Genomic DNA, 20607 nt, shown 5'->3' on the forward strand with positions numbered 1-20607 from the left:
CACACAGGTTTAGTTTCAATTAATATTAATTTACGCGTGGAATATAAACGTTCGCGGCTTAATAGATTAAAGATTAAACATGAAATCGTAGATATGATTTTGATCTGTTCGATTGTCATATTTTAATCGATATCGATTATAGAAACGAGATAGTTTGAATATCAAGAGAAAAATGTAAACATTCGAAGGATCGTAATAGATCGCAATCGATTCCGATCGGAAAAGAAGAAATGTAAAACATTTTAATAAAAATATATATCGTGAATGATCGAGAATGTGATAGGAGGGTTTTAACAGGAAAGGAACGATTGCTTGTAACTGTATAGTGATCGATCGTTGAACGTTAGTAGCGCGCGCGACTTATCGCCCTCCCATCCTTGCAAAATAGGTCGTCGACGCAATGCAGTATACACGTCGTAGGCGCGCATACCCCTTTTTCTCTCTGTCACACACTCTCTCGTTTCTCTTTCCGCCCTCTATCTTTCTCTCTCTCTCTCTCTCTCTCTCTCTCTCACTCTTTATCCATGCACGCACGGTGAAATCTTGAAAATCGAAGGATCGCACCGCCATCTTTGCGGCTGTCGAAGAAGAACGAAGCGACCGGAAGCCGACGATCACCGTGGCAACACTAAGAGAGAAAGAGAAGAAAAAAGATAAAAAGAGAAATAGAGACAGAGAGAGAGAGAGAGAGAGAGAGGGGGGTGGGAGAAGATCCATGTTTGGATCCCTAGCAGGACGCATCTGCACATATTTTCCGAAGAGAAACTCAAACGAAGGAAGGAAGGATAGAAGGAAGGATCGAAGACACACGGTATGAATCTTTATTTACCTTCTTCCCTCAAAAATCTTTAGTTTCTCTAACATTTTATTTCGATATCGCGTAAGATCGATATTAAGGGTTTTGAATTGATCGGGTCTAAAGGTTTTTTTCTTTGTCGCACGTGGGATTACGATCTAAAACAATAACCGATCGATGAACTAACGATCCTGATATCGTGAACGAATTTTGATTGAAGATATCAAATCAAAGAAAGATCTTTGAAATCTGCAGTTTAGAAGAAGAACAAGAAGAACATAGATAGAAAAGAAATAGAAAGAAAGGTAGCGGGGTAGTATGCTAAACAAAGGAAGGACCACAGGGTGAAAAAAGGTCGGAACTTGAGGAAACGATTCGGAAGAGATCATTGCCGGGATCAACAGGCGTAGCGGGAAAAATCGCGATCGTCGTCGTCTTCGTCGCCACGTTTTCGTGGAGGATGGGTAGAAAGTGAAAGCACGAGATAGAGAGAGAGAGAGAGAGAGAAAGAGAGGGAGGGAGTAAGGGTAAGAGGGAGAGAGATACTCGAGGTAGGGAAGAAAGGGATGAACGATCGAGGGTAGTTGCGTAGTTAAGGGAAACCGATATATAGCGATGGGCGAAGAAGAGAGAGCTTAGAGAAACGGAAAAGCTCACGAGGAGAAAATTCCTCGTTGTCTTCGTGCAGTTGTCAAAGGAAGGGGAGGAAGAAGAAGGAAGACGTTCGCGCGCTTTCACGTATTTTCAAACACTTTCCCATGAAACGGGATGGTGTGTAATAGTAACAGTACTGGTGGTAGTGCGAAGGTGATGATGACGGTTGGTGGTGGTGGTGGTGGTGGTAGTAGTAGCAGAAATCTCTTTCAGAAGGTAAAGAAAGAAAGGAAAACCGGTAGAAAGAGGTAGAGAGAGAGGGAAGTGGGGCTACACAGAATGGGGAGAGGGAGAAATCAAAAGGGTGCGAGCGAGTAGAAGTTAAACTAGAGGGTAAGAGAGAGAGCATGAGAAATGGGAAAGAAGGGGTAGTAGGGCGGAGGGACAGGGCGTTCGGAGCATGAATCGAGGAGCGGGCGGATGGACGGATGGACGCAACGCTGAAATCAGCTCGGCCGATCGATACGATAAATGGATGCGTGCGATTGGTAGCCAGGAAAATCGATGACGAACGGCGAATACATACCGGGGTACTGTATACATAGATAGGGTCACAGAGAGAAAGAGAGAAAGGGAAATATATATATAATATATATACATATACAAGAAAGAGGGAGAATCTAACTAGCTCGGCGAAAACGGCCGCCGCTGCTATTTCCTCCACCACACCACCACCATACCGCCATCATCAGCAGCAGCAGCAGCACACCACCACCACCACCACCACCACCAACAGCAGCAGCAGCAGGAGAATCGCGGGCTCTGGCATTGCCATCACCATCAGCATCGCCATCGTCGGCGCAGCTATTGCCGCCGTTTCCGCCGCCGTTATTGCCGCCGCTGCCGGTGGCGGCGGTGAGGATGGAGGAGCAAAGACCGAAATATCGATTTTTAGGCCCCTACGCGGCGCGGTTCGATGCTCATATCTGCCCCCGTCTTCCCCCCCGGCCGTGCGACCGCGCCGTCGAGGAGAGCGGCCGAGGGAGATAGAAAGAGAGAACGAGAAAGAAGGCACCTTTCAAAACACCAACGACGACGACGACGACGACGACGACTACGACTACTACGACTACGACTACGACTACGACGACGACGTTGACTACGACGTTGACGACTACCACGACGACGACGACGACTACTGCGACGACGACGACGGTTACGACGCGACGACTAGGAGGAGGAGGACGCGCGCGAGATACAACGAGGTGGTTGGTGGTTCGCGGTGATTGTTAGATCCCAGAAAACGACCCACGACACTACTATTACTACCAACTACTATTACTCTACTACTATTACCGATCGCTTAATATTTATCGTGACCGGGAAATAAAATTAAAGACATTTCAACGACGTAGACGACGCGACCTCATCTTTTAACGTCTCTTTCACGATCATCCTAGTGTATTGTTGTGTGCACGAGGGAATTACACTCGATAAATAAAGGGAGTGAAATATATATATCTCTCTATCTCTCCCTTGCTTTCTCTATCTTCGGCCGATGTTGTCAGGTAACGGACGCGTTCGTTATTCTTATTCGAATATGATAGCCAAGACGCTATCGCTTATATATATTTTGTGTTTCTTCTTTTTTAATTATTAAATTTGTCCATCTTCTAATCCTCTTCCATTCTTCTTATTCCTCTTCTTGTTCTTCTTGTTATTATTATTATTATTATTAAATAACGTCGCGAGTGTGCACCCTTCGTTCCTTTTGGTGATGAATAATTGAAATATCAACGTGAGATGATCGACGAAGCGTGCTGCTGTTCCTGTTTCTGTTATTGATGATTTTCATAATCCTCCTAGAAGAAATAAAGTAAACGTGTTAACAAACGATGATATATAATTGAGAAGAAGAGGAAGAAGAAGAAGAAGACGGAGGGTGAAAACTCGTGAGGGTGGTGTTTGCAAAGAGCAAGCGAGTGAGCGAACGAGTGAAAGAGAGAGAGGGAAACGTAATTCATCCTTGATCGTTCGCGTGACTCTGTCATGTCAGCGCCAAAGTTGTAAATTTGATTACGCGCCTCGCGTATAATTTCAATGCGTTAAGAAATATCAACGAGTAAAAATACCAAGTGAGAGAAACTGAGAAAAATATAAAAGGAGAAGAAGATCATCATCTTCGTCTCTTTGTTCGACCGATGATTGTATTGTATTTTTTGATTTTAATTCTCGATCGTTTTTCTCAAGGATATAAACATTAATATTTTCTCGTTCATAGATTTATGTCTTGGATTTTTTTGTTTGTATTCTTTCCTCGTAAAATGAAGTGAAAAATAGAAAAACGCCACGAGGATTTAATCGTTTCTTTTCTTGTGTGTGTGAGAATCCTGTGAGATTTGTTCTCAACGATGATGACGTAGGATCGCTTAGCGTCGCGCCAGCAGCAACGTATACACACACACACACGTAAACGTTCTTTCTCTCTCTCTCTCTCTCTCTCTCTCTTTCATTTATCTTTCGATAGAGATTATTTAGTTGGACAAAGGTTGTCGTCGTGCGATCGATATATATTAGACCTAGGATCGACGTTAGAGTTTGTATGGATCGTGACCATGAGGACGTCTTTTTGTGTTTGTGCACGCGTTCGAAAACTATTCGTCTAAACAGTGATAAAGAAATTCGATTCGAATTCATTCGTCAAAAAGTATCTTTTGTCAATTAATTATTTTTTTAAGAAAATCTCTTAGAGAATAGTGCGTGCGAGTTGTGCAACAGGCGTCTTTTATTTTCACGAATCTAAAAAAATAATATAAAATATAAGATAGTAAATATAATTTGTAAAAGTTAAATAGAAAAGTTGTTAAACGTTAGCTTATTTTTTCTTACTTTTGCATGGTAAAAGAAAAAATGGCCATCGCTGCTTCGGAGAATTATCAACTAAAATGGCATAGCTACGGAGCACATCTTCATAGCTCCGTAGCGACCCTACTTCAATCGGAATCCTTTGCGGATGTTCTTCTGGCAACGTCCTGCGGCCGGCACGTGGCGGCACATCGGTTTGTCCTTGCAGCATGTTCTTCGTACTTGAGTCACATCTTTCAAACCTGTCATTTTGCGGCCAATTCGAATGCCCAAACCATCGTAGTAAGTTCATTTCTATTATTTATTTATTTATTTATTTATTTGTTTGTTTGTTTGATAAACCCATTAGTATAAAAAAAAAGAATTTTACAAAAACAAAAAAAGAAAGGGAAAGAAAAATAATTAATAAATAATATATAAAAAAGATATATATTTACAAAGCATTTAAACCAAATTTAACAGAGGATATAGACTGATTGAACAGATCTATATGTCGATGAAAATGATTACCTGACATTCTATTAATGCAATTATGATAGCCATAAGAAGTATGATGAGTACCAATGTGTAACAGGTCATGGTTCCTGAAATTTTTAAAAGGAACATTGAAGGAGAAAAGTCGAATGATATCTGAACAATTATTTCATTATCTCAATAAACAACAACAACAACAATAATAAAAAGAATAATTTTAATACATGTTTAACGAGATAAAAAAAGAAAAGTTTTGAATATGATCTAAATATATGAATTTAATTTAGTATTATTTGAAAAATAATTTGAATAGTTTGTTATAAATTTACGTGTGTATGTATTTCTTTTACAACGATCACAGATGCAACGTAATCTGTGGTCGTTTGAAAAGCGATCTTAGGCGTGACTTAAGCACATTTCACCTCGATGAGATTTTATCGATCCCACTTGCAGAGCTTAAATGGGATCGTACGATCTAGGTGGTGTGGTAGGTGGAAGGTCGTCCAACACACTCATTCACGTGTCTTCGATGATTTTAGGTATTACCAACAGAGATCGGATACCGTACATTGAAGATTCTTATACAGTACATGTACAGTGGAGAGGCAACTGTAACGAACGATCAATTGGAAGGAGTATTAAGGGCTGGTGATATATTGAGAGTACGTGGATTATGGAAATCCAATTCGGGTAGTAAAAAAGAGAATATACAGTCTAACAATCAAAAGGTCGAACGTGATAAAAAGGAACAAGTACCTTTGACCGGACAAATTCAAAAGATCAAATTGGTACAGCCGACTACGGAGAAGATCGTGGAAAACGTACAACAACCGGCGACAGCGCAGAATAACGTTCAAACTCAAAAGCCCGTAGAAAGGAAGAATGTCGAAAAGGTTGAAGAAAAATCTACCGAACCTGAAACTAAAAAGGTCTTGGAGGAGAACAAGAATAACGAGCAGAACAAGAATAAGGAAAATCTCGAGGCTAATAGGAAAACTAGAAAGAACGTTAACAGCGACGTCGAATCTAACAAGTCGAGAAGCGAAGGTGGCGAAAATGTAAGACACCGTTTTATTTTTTTTCTTATCTAATTTTTTAACCAGACATCTTCTTACAAAATTCTTAAACATATTCTTTTTTTTTTTCTCTCTCTCTCTCTCTCTCTCTTTCTCTCTCTCTCTATCTCTCTATCTCTCTTTTTCCAACTCCTTGCACATAGGCGGAATTAAATTTAGAACTGTTAGTGAAGGACGAGCCGATCGATTGGGAGGAAAGTATCGATCCATCCGAATCCCTGACGATAGACCATGAGATCGATATCAAACCGGTACGTAATTCAAAGTATCATTAATCGATCTTTAAGAAAAAAATTGAAATATGTATGAATGTATGATAATAATGATGATGGTACCTTTATAGGAAATCGTACACAGTGCCGACGAGGATGGGGATTTGGAAGAGGAAGAGTATACTCCTTTGACCTGCGATATGTGCAGTCAAACTTTTAACAGGCCATCGGATTGGGTCAGGCATATAGAATTCACGCATGCCGACATGACTGAGAACAGAAGAAAGAAGAGGAAGGTAAATAAAGATATTTGTGTGATAAAATATACGCGCGTTCATTAACTTATGTTATTATTTAATATGATTTATAGATAAACGCACTGACTTGTGCATTTCCATTGTCCTTACTTGTGCAACTATTGTTTTTTTTATTTTTAGGGTGACGTGGACGACGATAGTAAAGACTTTCCGCCGTTAAAGTGCGACCTTTGCGGGAATATGTATCCAACGCCTCAGGAATGGGTACGTCACATACAAACGGAACACACGGAAGAACAATTAGCCTTGATGAACAACTCGACACCTCCTAAACCAAAAAGGGTACACAGTCATCAAAAATTATGCAATATTTGTCAAAAAGTATTCCCAAGTCACGCATCCATGGTAATACATCAAAGAACGCATACGGGAGAGAGACCTTTTCTTTGTTCCTATTGTAAAAAAGGCTTTAACGTGAAAAGTAATTTGCTGAGGCATTTAAGGACGCTTCATGACAAATTCGTACATCCCAGCTTGTATGGGAGTAACGGTAACAAAAATGGCTAAATTATTTCTCTCTATTAAATCTAATAATAAGAAAGCAACAAGAAGAGAGATAACACAAAGAGAAAGAGAAAAAGAACAAGAAAAAGACGAAAGGAAAAGAAAGAAAAGAAATTAAGAAAAAAAAAAACAAAAACATTTTTTTTTATTTTAATCTCGATCTTATATAAAACCGCGAAGACCGCGTTTGTCATATATTTATTATTACATCGACGCAAACTAAAAATAGGAACAAACGAAATTTTATTCGCATGAGGAGTATAAAGAAAGATCAAAAAATTTGATCGATGAAACAATAATCCGTTTGAATATGTGAATAAAGGTGTGTATCTCAAAACTAGGTATAACAAATAATTCTCCCCATTATCAATTTTAAATTCGGTGAATAATCAATTAGCGATGACATTCTTGTATTTATTCCAATAAATACTTTGTGATCATCCTGCATATTCGAAGTGTTAATTGTAAGGGAAGGGAGGGGTCTCTCTCGAAAAAAAAGATTAAATTACGAACCGTTTTTTTGTAAACGAAGAAGCAATATGAGGGCTTTAGAACCAAAGAGGCTGATTAATATTGCCAAAGTATCTTTTTTCTTTTATTGCTACTTCGACTCTTTTCACGTACACCGAAAATCTATTTAGTTGGTATATTATAGAAACTTTGTTCTAACTAATAAGGGTGCATGAATAAGAGGCGAGACGAAACGATTTTATCACATATATAGAGGTCTTCGCAAGAGAGAAAGAAAATGAAAGAGAAAGAGAGAACGTGCGAGAGAACGAGAATACTTGCGTGTAAAATAATTCATAATATAAATCAACGTTTAATGATTAATATTTATTTACTTAGTAATTATACGAGAATCTAAATTATGTAAGATTTAATTGTATACTTCTAGGCTATTCCATCCATGGTAGCCCTCTTATTCCCACAGCTCGTAAAGCTGATTATGTATTTTTATATTAAAGTAGCTTATACACGAAAAAAGGTATAAGATATAAGACATTAGCGATAAGTGAAACTTGAAATTTTCATTAGATTATTAGAATGTAAGAATAACGCATAATAATTCAAAATTTATCAAAAAATTTTGGAAATATATTGAGTTCTTCTTACATATATACATAAAAAAAGTGCGACATTATCAAAAGTGGTCACAGTTTACAAGAAACCGATTTAATTATATAATACGAAAAACCTGATGAAAGAATGACATCGTTTTATCCTGTTAATCTTTACACAATTATATCGTGTCACTTTTTGAACTATGAACTTTTTTTTAGTGTCAATTCTAACATTGCGCTAAACACACACTGTGACAAGCCAAATGATTTTTAAATGTAAAATTTAAATAATATACTATCTTCAAAGTATTTTTTAACTTTGCCTTGATTGTACCTTAATATATATTATATTATAATAGCATACATATTTCACCTTTTTTATTATCAAAAATACGTATATGTTATTATTATTATTATCATTATCATCAATTTTCGTATTAAAAATTAAAATATTATTATCGATATACTATATATATATTAAAAAAAAAAAGTTTTTGAAGCGACAAAAATAAATACAATGACGATATAAGTACCATGTCAGAATTTGGGGGAAAAAAAAAGGAGAAACAAATACACGACAAATATCAAGCTATGTAAACAAGGAACAACCATTATCATTGTGATAATTACAGGCATGTACAAAATTGAATAATACGACAGGACAAATTTTCAATATGACAGTTTTTCCTAATTATCATCTTCGTCGATCTTGGGTGCCAGGTAATACCTAATGTGACCAATATCTCCAATCTTATACTCGCATACTAACGGAACGTCACTAGACATCGAAAGTTGTACTTGTGCACATAAAGGACTCGCCTTTATGAAGCAATTTAAATAACGACAAGCAAATGTTAACTTAACCGGCTCTTGCATGTTAACTATTACCGCATCTTCTTCTTTATCTGCCTCTGCAGTTTGTGCGAGTTTAACATTAGCTAAAACATAATTGAAGAAACATTAATTATATATATATTTGGCATGGTACACTTATTGCATGTGTCATTTAAGCTTTAATCATATAAATTTTTTCTCTCCCTTATTAAATTTGAATGAAGAAAATCTTTCCTCCATAGTTACATTACTATTAATCATAATAAATATAAGCAATATTTATATATATATATATATATATATATATATATATAAATTATATATATATATAAATATTATCTATTTCTTCTTATTAATTAAGACGACGACAACAGCAACAAAATCTCTAATGCGTACTATCAGACAAATCATCAGAGTTCAGATATTAAGATAGTACTGTAAATTGGTAATTACCTCATTAAAAAATAGAATATATATATATATGTATATTGAGAATAGTACATACAATTTATATACATATACGATGAGAATGCACTGTTATAATAAGTCACAAAATACAAACCTGTTCCATGATCCCCAGACGCTGTAAACTTAATACCTTCTTTAGAGCAGGCAAATGTTATTGATTCCCCAAATTGACTCAAATCTCTACAGATACGAGCAAATTCCTGGGAAGGCATCTTGACTACGCAAGAGTAATTAGTTTCCTGTAATATTTTGCAATAAAAGAAAAATCAAACGATAAGAAATAAAATAATACATGTATATAATAACAAAAATGAAAATATTAAACTTACAGGAATACCAAGATGTTCTTGGTCCATATTAATAAGTTTCATTTCATATTCGGCAAGTTTTTCTTTGCTTGGTGATTCAAATACAAAAGCAATTACTTCTGGGTTGTCCCATGCTCTCAATGTTACTGTATCTTCTGTACCGGCGCATCGTAATATCTTGGACATTCTAAACAAATAATTTAACTTAATATAATACGTTATAATAACGTAAATAAATATCTGTTGGTATCTCAAAGAGAATAAAAAAAAATTAGGAACAAAGAATAACAAATCTAATTGTAACTATGATTACTCGAATAACCTTTAAAAAAAAAAAAAGAAAGAAAACAATTGAATCGTCTTACGTTGCGATGCTCATCCCCATGGACAAATTTCTGTCGCATCTGTATTTATCAAAACCGTCACTTCTTAAATTAAGTGAAACCAAAGAGACGTGAGCGTTGTCCATAGCTTGTACTTGAATTCCAGAGTCAGAACATTCAAATGTTGCTTCAGATAGAAGATCCTTTACAGCGTCCAACACCTTCTTCAGGATCGCACTTTGTACTAAACGTGCTTCGAACATATTGATTAGAACAAAATTTATTCAACTTGAATGAATTTCAAATGAAATTAGTATCGCAATCTAATGCAACAAGTGCAACGCTGCAGAGATACTCCAATAAAGTAGACGTTACCCGCGCATTTACTCTTGTTTTATTCGAAAGGAAGTAGATGGCGCTTCGGTATAACGGAGATGACGTTTGCTCGAACTAGAAAAATATGAAAATCTTAATACACTTTTGTATATATCAAAAATAACGTTAGATACATGGAATTGATAAAACATAGAAAATTAAAAATAAAATAGAAATTTATTTACAATAATAATAATAATAATAATGATAATATATACCTGGTAATATTTTTAATAGGTTAAAGTTTATATTTTTCTTCATGCGGGATAAGAATATACACTTTTAATTGTTATACAGATTTTTGTATTAAATGAATAAATAGTGAAATAATGTATACTATTTTATCAGAGTTTTTATATGTAAAAATATATTCGCTAATGGAAGATGACGTAAACAATTGGTAACTTTTAATTGTTAAATAAACTATTTCAAATGAACTGTTATCTATATATCACGATTTCATTGTTATCCTATCGTATTCTTATGAACGATAAGAATACGAAAGTTGCATTTACTTGCAATTGTATTAGAATTATTCGTTATCATTCTACATAATGTATTTGTATTTACTTGTAGAAAGAAATATTTCTAGTACAATTTCGATGTACCCATGTGCGTAAGTAAATCCGGCACAATTGCTTTTTCCTTAATAATTAAAAACTTATTTACAGAGAAAAGATAATAATTTGTTCGAACGATTAAAAACAGTAATATATATAACAAGTCATTTGTATAAAATAAAATGTGTTCACATAATTCCTTTTTTTTTTTTTCCTTTAAAATTGTACTAATTCGGTAACATGATATTGATTCATGCAGGTAATCGAACTTAAAGAAATTGGATTAAAACTTATACCTTATACAAAAACTTATATAAATATAATGATTCACTTAATCTATTATATTGTACTTAAATAAATGCAGTCTCACCTGTTACGTTTTAAAATTATTGATATTTACATACGATATTTTTAAAGACGGTTTTGCAAAATTGTCTTATTAGAGAGATCATTAATTAATAATTTTATTATTTTTTACCCCATTAAAACCCAATATTACTTGTTGTATTTTCCAGCTCGTTAAACATTTGATCAAGATGCTGAAGTCAAAAAAATGATTAGTTAAAAAATAATTTATATATATATGTATATTTATAGATATATTATTGCGTATACTTACATCAGATGGTTCAGTATCTTTTAAAGTATGTTGCTGTTTGGAACTAAATAACAAACTTTCGTTATGATCAACATCATCTTCGTCTTCTTCCTCTTTTTCATTATCGTTATCATCATCATCATCGTTTTCGTCATCGTCGTCGTCATCGTCGTCATCTAAATCTTCTTCATCTTCGTCGACATCGTCGTCCACAGCATCGGATGATAAGTACATCATTTCTAGGTCTTCATAATCTTCTGGTTCTTCTTTAATATTCGTTAACAATATTGTTTCTGGCACTGTTTCTGTTTTTGATGGGCACGGAGGGGATACTTCAGACGCCGAAAGTATTTGAGGTGGTTGCGATGTCTACAATCATAATTGACAACTAATTAATACAATTCTTTACAACATTAGATTCTTAAAGAATAATATAATGAATACCCATGATTGTTTTTGCGCCGTTTTAACAGATGTTACAGATGCAGACAATTGAGGAGATTGTAGATCAGTATTTTGCTGTAGAGTTTGACTATTTTCTTTACCCTGTGTTTCAGTACCATCTTGTAATCTATGCTCTCCATTAGTATCTGGTTGTTGTGTTGCTTTCTTTTCATTATTGTTTTCCTTTCGTTCTTTTGTTTGTGATGTATTGTTTGGTTCTTCTTGAACTTTCTTTACATTTGGTTTATGTTCTCCCGAAAGACATGTATTTCCACGTTGTCTTCGGAATCTTACAATAATACTTCTTGTATCCCACATTAAGTCGTGTGTCTGTTTATAAGCCTCTATCGATTCATCTACAGTATTATATCTTATAAATGCATATCTGAAATAAATAAGAGAACAATTAATTATTCAGTATGAAATACTATATATATATACTTTATATTTACCGTGTATTTCTCATTTTTTGCGCATAACCAACATCTACCCTAGAAGCTGTTGGAAACTTGCTTTTGACTTCATTAACATTAACAGTTTCTGGTAAATTTCCTACGTACAAAATATAAGGATCAATTTCTTCAGGCATTGGGTTATCTTCATCTCGCAAAGATTTTCTTTCCACTTTCAAATTGCCAATACCAAAGGGAATCTTTTCTAACTCTTTAATAGCTTCATCAATATTAACATTTTCTGCCATCTGAATAAAACAATATCTAGGGCCACTAGGACTTTGAAAATGAATATTTTGTATATCAGGATGAAATTCTCTAACAATATCCTTATTAAGATCAGGATCTGGAAATTTAATAATCAAACTCCTTGCTTTAACGGTCTTATTGTATTCCGTTTCAATTTTTAAAGCTCTCTCAGCATCTTCCCGATTCCATGGTCGGCTGGGGTAACTTTGCGACATAGGTTTTCTCTGTTTATTTTTCTTAACTACTAATTCTTTCTGTAATAAAATTTAATATATAATTATTCATATCATAGGTCACGCTAATGAAACATACCAATACACTTTTAACATCCTGATCTCCTTTTTCTTCTCCATGTCTAGTAGTTATAATACCTTGGGTTATGGGAGTTATAGGATGATTGGAAAGGGGAACAGACATATGATTCATAATAGGATCATTCGGTGTTGCATTATAATTATTTCTTGGCCAATCTAAGCTGAGACCACCTGTTAATGCTTCGCCAAAATAAGTAGCTTGATCAAATTGTTCTTGCGATTGACCAAAACGTGATGGTCTTCTATTCTTACGATGATAGGAATTTCTCTGAAGATACATGTTATTTCTGTTGTGGGGATACCTTTCTCTTCTCATGTAGTTACCTCTCAGGGCAATTTCCCTTTGAATATGTTGAATTTCTCTGTGAGGTATGGGCGGTGTTATCCATGACCAATGTGTGGATGCTTGAGCCCATGTTTGAATTGGCGTAATCTGAGAAGGCACTGGTCCAAAGACATGAGGCGGTGGTGGAACTCCGCTAGGGGGTGGAGGCATTGGAGGTAATGGTGGTTGACCTGGTAAAGGTTGAGGAATGGAAGTAGATGCTGATGTAGTCGATGAGGAGTAATTTGTATATGTTGTTCCCTCATTTTTAATTGTAACAGACTCTTGTTTAATGAATGATCTTTTTGAATCTCCATTTTCTTCTATTATCTGTAAAGAATACAATTTATATTGAAAACTCATTAATTGCTCGTAATTTAAAATTATCCTATTGATCCATTGACAAAATCTTTATAATTTTGAGAGAGAGATTGTAAATAAAATATAATGCCTGCATTGGTTAGTTAGCTAGCCTAAAATAAAGGGGAAACGCACATATGATCAAAAAACAATTAATATTAAATATTCCAAATCGTAACAAATATTTACCGATCGTTTCATTCTGTGGCTGTATCTCTTTCTTTTTTTATTCTTTTCCCTTTCTTTCAAAAAAATATTATATTTATATTAAAAACATTATATTATCTAACACAAGCACGTTTCACGAACCATAATCTGAAGGACAAATGAGAAAATGTGTTGCTTATACAGGGGTACCAACCCCTAATAATATGCACTATAATCAAGGGTTAAAATGTGCGTTCCAAAAAAAGAGAAATATAACATTCCTGAAAAAAAATTATATTAAAATACAACAAATAGTAATCAATGAAGTACATGAAAATTATTTTTATCTTACAGTTAATTTCTTTTACAACTGTATCCAAACAAATAATTTTATTCATTAACATTATACACTTCCATTTATGCAATGGAAGATTTATAAGTATATGGATAAAGTATTGTTATTAAAATTATTAATAAAAAAATGATGAGTCAATATATTTCTGTCATATTTTTTCTAATCGCACATTATGATTTATTTATTCTTATTTTTTAACTTTCTCTTATTTGTTTTTTAATTACCCGCTCAAAAAATGGCGCCAAAATGACGTCAAAATTGAGGATTTAAAATGACTAATAGTATTAAAGAAATGAAATTATGTCAATTTTATTAATTTTATTAATTATAATATTATTTAAAATATTATTTAATTTATAATATTATTTAAAATATTTATCTATTAGTCAAATAAAATATTCCACTTTATAAATATTTTTAAGATACATTGATAAGTTGTTCATTTGATTAATAGTTACGAACACAACTACTTTATTACGTTGCTTGTATTTATATGTGTTGTCATAATTCTTGAACTAATCAACATAAAGCCTCAACGATAAATGAAAGTCGAGTGTGATAATACGTAGATAACATAAATGTAGTAGATAATTAAATTATCCCTTATTTTTTAATTTTACTAACTAAAGTTCACTAATTTGAACGATAAGACTTTATTTATATTCTATTTCCGGTTCTAATATTAAATATATTACAATATATGTACATACGTTTAATACGCAATAATAGTTGTTGTTTACTCGTTGACAAATATTGTTAACAAGATTTAATTTTGTTAAAGATGAATAATTGCTTATACTAAAACAAGATAACCTTTTTATTTTTTTCCTTGTTGTCGAAATAATTCTTTGATACCGTTCATGAATATATTGTGTGTTAATTTTTACTTTCATTTCCGTTTTAATCTATTCAATGACAATATAGTGTTGGTCATTACAAAGGATTGTACTTTGAACTTAAAAAACATTTCATTTGAGCATATATATATATAATTGTTGGTGATAAGTTTTTTAATAGTCAGTCTATCGCAAGTTCCAAGTGTTTAATTTTCAATAAGTACACAAAAACCTGTAGACGTCAAAATGTTGCTCAAAAAGGTGAGTTTTAACATATTCAAATATTTTTAATTAATTTTATTCGTTTTCTACGTATTTCATTTAAACTTTAGACCTTTGACATCTTTCTTTTTGCAATATTCTTGTATTCAAACAAAATATATTATAAGGAAAAAATTTAATTTGTGTAATCTTATACGACTTATGTTAATTCTAACTAATAAATAAAATGGATGATTTGTTATCTCTAATAAGAAATAATATTAATTGCTTGTACAATAACAAATATTTTATTATTATTTTATGTAAATATAATCACTTTCATTTCTAGATATTTAACAATGCCGCACTATATTCTAAAATATTCAGAACATTTTCCATTAAAACTGAACCTTTGATATCAGAAGGTGGTAATGGTTTTAACTTTGGTAAGTATGTTGTCGAAGAGACACATTTTTTAAAACTAGGATAGCAATTAGTTTAGTTAATCGCTTTATTTATCTATGTGTTTAGCATTAAATGATACGCAAAGAGAGATGCAAGAATTGGCACGTAAATTTACCAGAGAAGAGATCATACCTGTAGCTGCTAAATATGATAAAACTGGGGAATATCCATGGGATATACTTAAAAAGGCTTGGAGTTTAGGATTAATGAACTCTCATATTCCACATGAACTTGGTATGCTCTTATGTTATCGTAACAAGGATAGTTATTAAAGTAACAATATTATATCGTTTGTATGTAATGAAATTTAATATACAATTGTCGTATTTAGGTGGTATGGAACAAAATATTTTTGATGGTTGTCTAATAGTAGAAGAAATTGCATATGGTTGTTCGGGTATAGCAACTGCGATAGAAACTACTAATCTTGGGGTAATAATTAGATATTTTATTTATATAATACAGTGTAAGTAAGCAGAGGATGATTCTACATGGAAAAATGAATCAAAAAATAGAATAAAATTTGTCAAGTACACATGCACACTTGTACCACTAGTTACAGAACATCCTGTATATTAACGGAATTAGAAGTTATTGATATAGATAATTATTTTTTCCATATTTTTTTTTTATATAGCAAACACCGGTGATTGTAGCAGGAAATAAGCAACAACAGAAAAAATATCTTGGTAGACTTCTAGAAGAACCTCATGTAGCTGTAAGTAAAATAATGGTAACATCGATATACGTTATCGTTTTTGTATTTTTTTCTACATGCTGAATGTTTCTAGGCCTTCTGTGTTACTGAACCTGGTGCTGGATCCGATGTAGCAGGTTTAAAAACTAGAGCTGTAAAGAAAGGAGATGAATGGATTCTTAATGGTACCAAAATGTGGATTACCAACGGTGGTGTTGCAAACTGGTATTTTTTAAACTATTAAAAAATAAATATATCTTTATACATGTATAAGGCAAGTTAATTGCATGTATCGTTCATATTAGGTACTATGTATTAGCAAGAACAAATCCTGATCCAAATGCTCCAGCTAGCAAAGCTTTTACAGGATTTATTGTTGAGCGTTCTTTCGAAGGTGTAACTCCGGGTCGTAAGGTAAGTTTTTTAAAGACGTTTTTTTTAATAATCACGCATTAAATTATATATTTATTAGAAAATTTCTTCTAAAGGAGATAAATATGGGACAACGAGCTTCCGATACTAGGATGATTACGTTTGAGGATGTTCGTGTACCCGAGGAAAACGTATTGCTAGGAGAAGGAGCTGGTTTCAAAATTACAATGCAAACTTTTGATAGAACTCGACCACCGGTAACACACACATACAAACACATATACTTCTATATATATATATATATATAGTAAAAGTGTTCTGTGTATTGAAAAGAATTAACATATATTTATAATTAAACAGGTAGCAGCTTTGGCTACTGGAGTAGCACAAAGAGCATTAGACGAAGCTACTAAGTATGCATTGGAGCGAAAAACTTTTAACAAACCAATAGCTGAACACCAAGCTGTAGCATTTATGATCGCTGATATGATTATTGGAGTCGAAACGTCTCGTCTCTCTTGGATGAAAGCAGCTTGGGCAATGGACTTAGGTTTGCCAAACGCTTCAGTTTATTCTAGCATCGCCAAATGTTATGCCGCCGATATAGCTAACAAATCTGCTACCGATGCCGTCCAGGTAACTTGAACTCTCATTTTAATTATGTATATATTATAAAACAAAACATAATAATGTACAATACGAATTTGAATAGATCTTTGGCGGTGCTGGATTTAATACGGAATATCCAGTGGAAAAATTAATGAGAGACGCCAAGATTTTTCAGATATATGAAGGCACGTCGCAAATTCAAAGATTAATCATATCTAAGAATCACTTTGGTAAAGCTATAAAGTAATCATAAAAAATAAGAAGAAAACGAACAAATATATATATGATACATTTATTTATTATTAGGAAGATTTGAAAATGGCAATATATTTTTTCTAAAATTGTTATTATATAGCACTATTTATACGTTAATCGTTATGGAACAAATTTTATAAATATTTATTATACATTTATAACAATCTTTGGAATAAAACACGGTAAAAAATAAATGAACATCGTCGAAGAAAAGGGGGAAAAAAATATTTAAAATACAATTTGAATTTGGCGGCGGAGGAGGATTGCAGATGGCGCCAGTATCGTTGCACGAAAGCGTTAGTCAAGTGCAATGTTCAATGAAAACGGATTACATCGTATTACGTCCGTCAAGCCATAGTTTTTACGCGGTTATATTTGGTGAAGTCGTGCGCGACGAGTTATGCAACGTTCGGTGTAAAAAGTCTCGTCGATAGGGTACTCGGATATCGTGACACCTGACCTACTTAGACAAAGCGGCTGTTTCTCTTGGAGAGCCATAACTCGAGAAGCTTGGAAAACGCTAAGGACACACATTCAACGGCCTATCAATTCGAAGATTTTAAATCCTTAGGGACACCAGGAAACATCGAACTAATCTTTCGCAAATTGCGTCTTTTCATATCACGTTCGAAGTTCAGTGCCGTCGTTAGGGATCACCGGCGCCCGGATAAGTTTAACTACACTCGGTCTAATTAATTTCTCTCTCTCCCTCGCTCTGCTTTTTTATTCCCCTCTAGATCCCACACAAGTTACATATATATATATATATATATATGTACATACATATATATATATATATATACATATATATATGCATAGTAAAAAAAGTCTACGTAACAACTAATAATGTTTTCCAAAAGGAATAAAAATTAGATGAAGAAAAACTTTCGTTCTCGGTTAATACTTTGTACAAGTAAGCAGACCGAGTAAGCAAGAGAGACTATCCTCACGGCACAGAATCGCACGAGCAACAAGGTAGGTAGTCGGTTTACGGTTTCTCCATCTCTCTTTGTACTCTATATGCCGATGGTTTTCCCTTTCGTTACGCACTACCGTAACCATGCATTGCGGAACCGCGAGCAAATTAGCTAACCCATTCGCAACAATAATTTTCTGAACGAATTCAAAGAAATTTGGTTCGTGCGATACTACTGCAGAACGAATCCTTTTAACAAGCATAGATCGATCACGCGAACGATTGGTAATCGATAAAAAGGGAAAGTAATAATACTTGGATATACTCTTTGTTGGTTGGATAAAAGTTAAAAAAGAGAGAAAGAAAGAGAGTCAAAAGGAATTAAATGATAAAAGTAACGATGATGATGATGATGTTGTTGGTTGAAACTAAGTCGAGGCACTTGACGGCTGCTAAGAGCGCCCCTAAGATAAATCCGTTTGAAGGGTACGGACCTGGAGGTCGGTCGCGCTGTCAGAGGAGCGCGACGGTGCGCCGGACGCTCGCTTGACTAAGGGAGTGCCGTCCCGATGCAAAGTGTAAGTGAAGTGGCCTACAGACCTACATTTCTCTAACGTTCCATTTTTTCAAGTCGGCCGAACAGGAGGTTAAGAATTCGCGCGGGTCACCATTTTACACGGACGCGTGCGATGTCGCTGTTGTGTTATACGTCGATCGGCTCTCGATAGATAGAGAGAGAGAGAGAAAGAGAGCGAGTAAGAAAGAAAAAAAAGAAAGAGAGAGAGAGAGAGACACGGTGTAGCAGTTTCTTCTTTCGCCGTGGTACGTTCTGTCGGTGCTGCAGGGCGGCGCGGGGACAATTCAAAGAAAGAACGAGAAGGGAAAGAGAAAAAGAGAGAGAGAGAGAGAGAGAGAGAAAGAGGGTGAGAGCGAGAGTGACGACAAGGAGCGCGCGCGTCATTCAGCCAGAAAGAGAAAGAACGAGAACACACGGGTTGGCGGAGAGACAGAGAGAAGGAAAGTCGTGCTCGCGCGGGCGCGCTGCAATAAGAGAGAGGGAGAGAAAGAGTAAAGCTGTGTGCGAAAGAGCGAAAAGAGAGAAATAGATGCGCGTGTAGGTGCTCTTTTGAGAACAGGAGCGCGCGCGCGCGCTCGAATTAAAGAGTGGGAAAGAGAAAGAGGGAGCGAGAAAACGAACGAAAGAGCGAGCGAGAAAACGAACGAAAGAGCGAACGAGATAGAAATAAATAAAGAAACAGAAAGAGAAAAAGAGAAAGAGAGAAAAGAAAAGAAAAGAGCAAGTGCTTGCGTGCGTGCGTCCAACGTGCGTACGTACGTGCGTATGTGCGTCCTGCGTGCGTGCGTGCGTGCGTACGGTGGTGGAGAAAACGAAGAAGAAGAGAAGAAAAAGAAAAGACGAAGAAGAAGAAGAAGAAGAAGGTGTCTTTGAAGGGGGAGGGAGCCTCGTTCGTTCGTTCGTTCCGTTCGTCTGTCCCATCCATCCGTCCGTTCGCCTGTCCGTCGTTCCCTCGTTCATAGGAATGCACGACGGTCGAATGGCTACAGGTTCAGGGGAAGGTAGTAGGGCCGCCGGAGGGGGGCCCGTACCACCTCTGGAAAACAATTCAACCGCGACAACTACCCTTACGGAATCGTCCACCTCCTCCCCACCCTCGGTTGCTCCCTCTTCCTCTTCCTCTACCTCATCTTCTAGCTCCTCTTCGTCCACCTCGAATACCCCTGCCGCGATCTTGACGGAGAATCACGCGAATGTTACGAGTAATTTGCCATTGACCACGGGATCCCAACAGCCTCAACAAACCATTCATCAACAACAGCAGCAACAACAACAGCAACAACCACAACAACAACAACAGCAGCAACAACAACAGCAACAGCAGCAGCAGCAACAGCAACAACAGCAATCACGTATCAGGCTCGATTTGCTCACCGATTTGCCCGGCAATGATGCTTCAGGTACGATCACGCATTGGCTCAGCTCTCCACTTTAAATGCTCTCTTTTTTCTCTCCTTTTTTTTCTTTCCTCTCGCTTTTCTTTTTCTCGCACTCTTCTTCTTTTATTGCTTGTGCTTTTGTCAAACCCTTTTCCTTTATTCCATCCTTTCCACGCTCTGCTTTCGAATCTCTTGGAATCTCTATTTCTTTTCTACCCTCTATTTACCTCTTCCGCTTTGTCATATTTCCCTCTCCATCTTACTCCCCTTCCCCCTTCTCTCTCTT

General features: G+C 35.2%; 5 protein-coding genes across 9 annotated transcripts in view; 3 read left to right on the forward strand and 2 right to left on the reverse strand.

Moving 5' to 3' along the window:
- Window positions 1-623: 623 nt before the first annotated feature.
- LOC106790587 (zinc finger protein 615) lies at window positions 624-8208 on the forward strand. Of its 3 annotated transcripts, none has more exons than XM_014755599.1 (6): window positions 624-811; window positions 4296-4537; window positions 5269-5787; window positions 5949-6056; window positions 6149-6313; window positions 6455-8208. In XM_014755599.1, the coding sequence occupies exons 2-6, from the start codon at window positions 4301-4303 to the stop codon at window positions 6839-6841; spliced, it is 1416 nt and encodes a 471-aa protein (XP_014611085.1). In that variant the 5' UTR covers window positions 624-811; window positions 4296-4300; the 3' UTR covers window positions 6842-8208. The 3 variants fall into 3 exon arrangements, with proteins under 3 accessions (XP_014611085.1, XP_014611084.1, XP_014611086.1); XM_014755598.1 differs by lacking the exon at window positions 624-811 and adding an exon at window positions 2566-2958; XM_014755600.1 differs by lacking the exon at window positions 624-811 and adding an exon at window positions 3139-3372.
- A 283-nt stretch (window positions 8209-8491) lies between these two features.
- LOC106790589 (proliferating cell nuclear antigen) lies at window positions 8492-10181 on the reverse strand. The gene is made up of 4 exons (XM_014755603.1): window positions 9878-10181; window positions 9534-9699; window positions 9299-9443; window positions 8492-8840 (listed from the first exon to the last, which is right to left on the reverse strand). Exons 1-4 carry the CDS (start codon window positions 10096-10098, stop codon window positions 8590-8592), a joined length of 783 nt encoding a protein of 260 aa, XP_014611089.1. The 5' UTR covers window positions 10099-10181; the 3' UTR covers window positions 8492-8589.
- Window positions 10182-10210: 29 nt separating this feature from the next.
- LOC106790586 lies at window positions 10211-13849 on the reverse strand. 2 transcript variants are annotated; one of them, XR_001382090.1, is made up of 7 exons: window positions 13702-13849; window positions 12826-13482; window positions 12265-12767; window positions 11813-12197; window positions 11390-11737; window positions 11141-11309; window positions 10211-10285 (listed from the first exon to the last, which is right to left on the reverse strand). XR_001382090.1 is itself a non-coding variant. In XM_014755596.1 (6 exons), the coding sequence occupies exons 1-6, from the start codon at window positions 13711-13713 to the stop codon at window positions 11253-11255; spliced, it is 1962 nt and encodes a 653-aa protein (XP_014611082.1). In that variant the 5' UTR covers window positions 13714-13849; the 3' UTR covers window positions 10986-11252. The 2 variants fall into 2 exon arrangements, 1 of the variants encoding a protein (XP_014611082.1); XM_014755596.1 differs by lacking the exon at window positions 10211-10285 and having other exon boundaries at window positions 10986-11309.
- Window positions 13850-14798: 949 nt separating this feature from the next.
- Window positions 14799-17673, forward strand: LOC106790593 (probable medium-chain specific acyl-CoA dehydrogenase, mitochondrial). Its single transcript, XM_014755606.1, has 10 exons — window positions 14799-15111; window positions 15401-15497; window positions 15583-15750; window positions 15848-15948; window positions 16154-16234; window positions 16308-16438; window positions 16519-16627; window positions 16702-16842; window positions 16946-17221; window positions 17298-17673. Exons 1-10 carry the CDS (start codon window positions 15097-15099, stop codon window positions 17439-17441), a joined length of 1263 nt encoding a protein of 420 aa, XP_014611092.1. The 5' UTR covers window positions 14799-15096; the 3' UTR covers window positions 17442-17673.
- Window positions 17674-17770: 97 nt separating this feature from the next.
- The window catches only part of LOC106790591 (nuclear hormone receptor FTZ-F1), a 42053-nt gene continuing 39216 nt past the window's right edge, over window positions 17771-20607 (forward strand). For both annotated transcript variants that reach the window (XM_014755604.1, XM_014755605.1), the window contains exon 1: window positions 17771-20342. In XM_014755604.1, the coding sequence (XP_014611090.1) occupies window positions 19907-20342 (436 nt within the window). In that variant the 5' untranslated portion in view covers window positions 17771-19906. The remainder of the gene's footprint in view (window positions 20343-20607) is intronic.

Source organism: Polistes canadensis, unplaced genomic scaffold (assembly GCF_001313835.1).
Source record: "Polistes canadensis isolate GaletaPanama2010 unplaced genomic scaffold, ASM131383v1 scaffold_249, whole genome shotgun sequence".
NCBI classification, from domain to species: Eukaryota; Metazoa; Arthropoda; class Insecta; order Hymenoptera; family Vespidae; genus Polistes; species Polistes canadensis.

Coding starts and splice junctions, on each gene's coding strand:
- LOC106790593 (XM_014755606.1), top strand. Junction 16,628..16,701: donor GTGTAACTCCGGGTCGTAAG/GTAAGTTTTTTA, acceptor TTTCTTCTAAAG/GAGATAAATATGGGACAACG. Junction 17,222..17,297: donor CTGCTACCGATGCCGTCCAG/GTAACTTGAACT, acceptor GAATTTGAATAG/ATCTTTGGCGGTGCTGGATT.
- LOC106790586 (XM_014755596.1), bottom strand. Junction 11,738..11,812: donor CGGCGCAAAAACAATCATGG/GTATTCATTATA, acceptor TTATGATTGTAG/ACATCGCAACCACCTCAAAT. Junction 11,310..11,389: donor AAGATACTGAACCATCTGAT/GTAAGTATACGC, acceptor TTTTGACTTCAG/CATCTTGATCAAATGTTTAA.
- LOC106790589 (XM_014755603.1), bottom strand. CDS start 10,098: ATGTTCGAAGCACGTTTAGTACAAAGTGCGATCCTGAAGAAGGTGTTG. Junction 9,700..9,877: donor ATGGGGATGAGCATCGCAAC/GTAAGACGATTC, acceptor TTATTTGTTTAG/AATGTCCAAGATATTACGAT. Junction 8,841..9,298: donor GTCTGGGGATCATGGAACAG/GTTTGTATTTTG, acceptor ATTATGTTTTAG/CTAATGTTAAACTCGCACAA.
- LOC106790587 (XM_014755598.1), top strand. Junction 4,538..5,268: donor CGAATGCCCAAACCATCGTA/GTAAGTTCATTT, acceptor CGATGATTTTAG/GTATTACCAACAGAGATCGG. Junction 6,057..6,148: donor ATGAGATCGATATCAAACCG/GTACGTAATTCA, acceptor GTACCTTTATAG/GAAATCGTACACAGTGCCGA.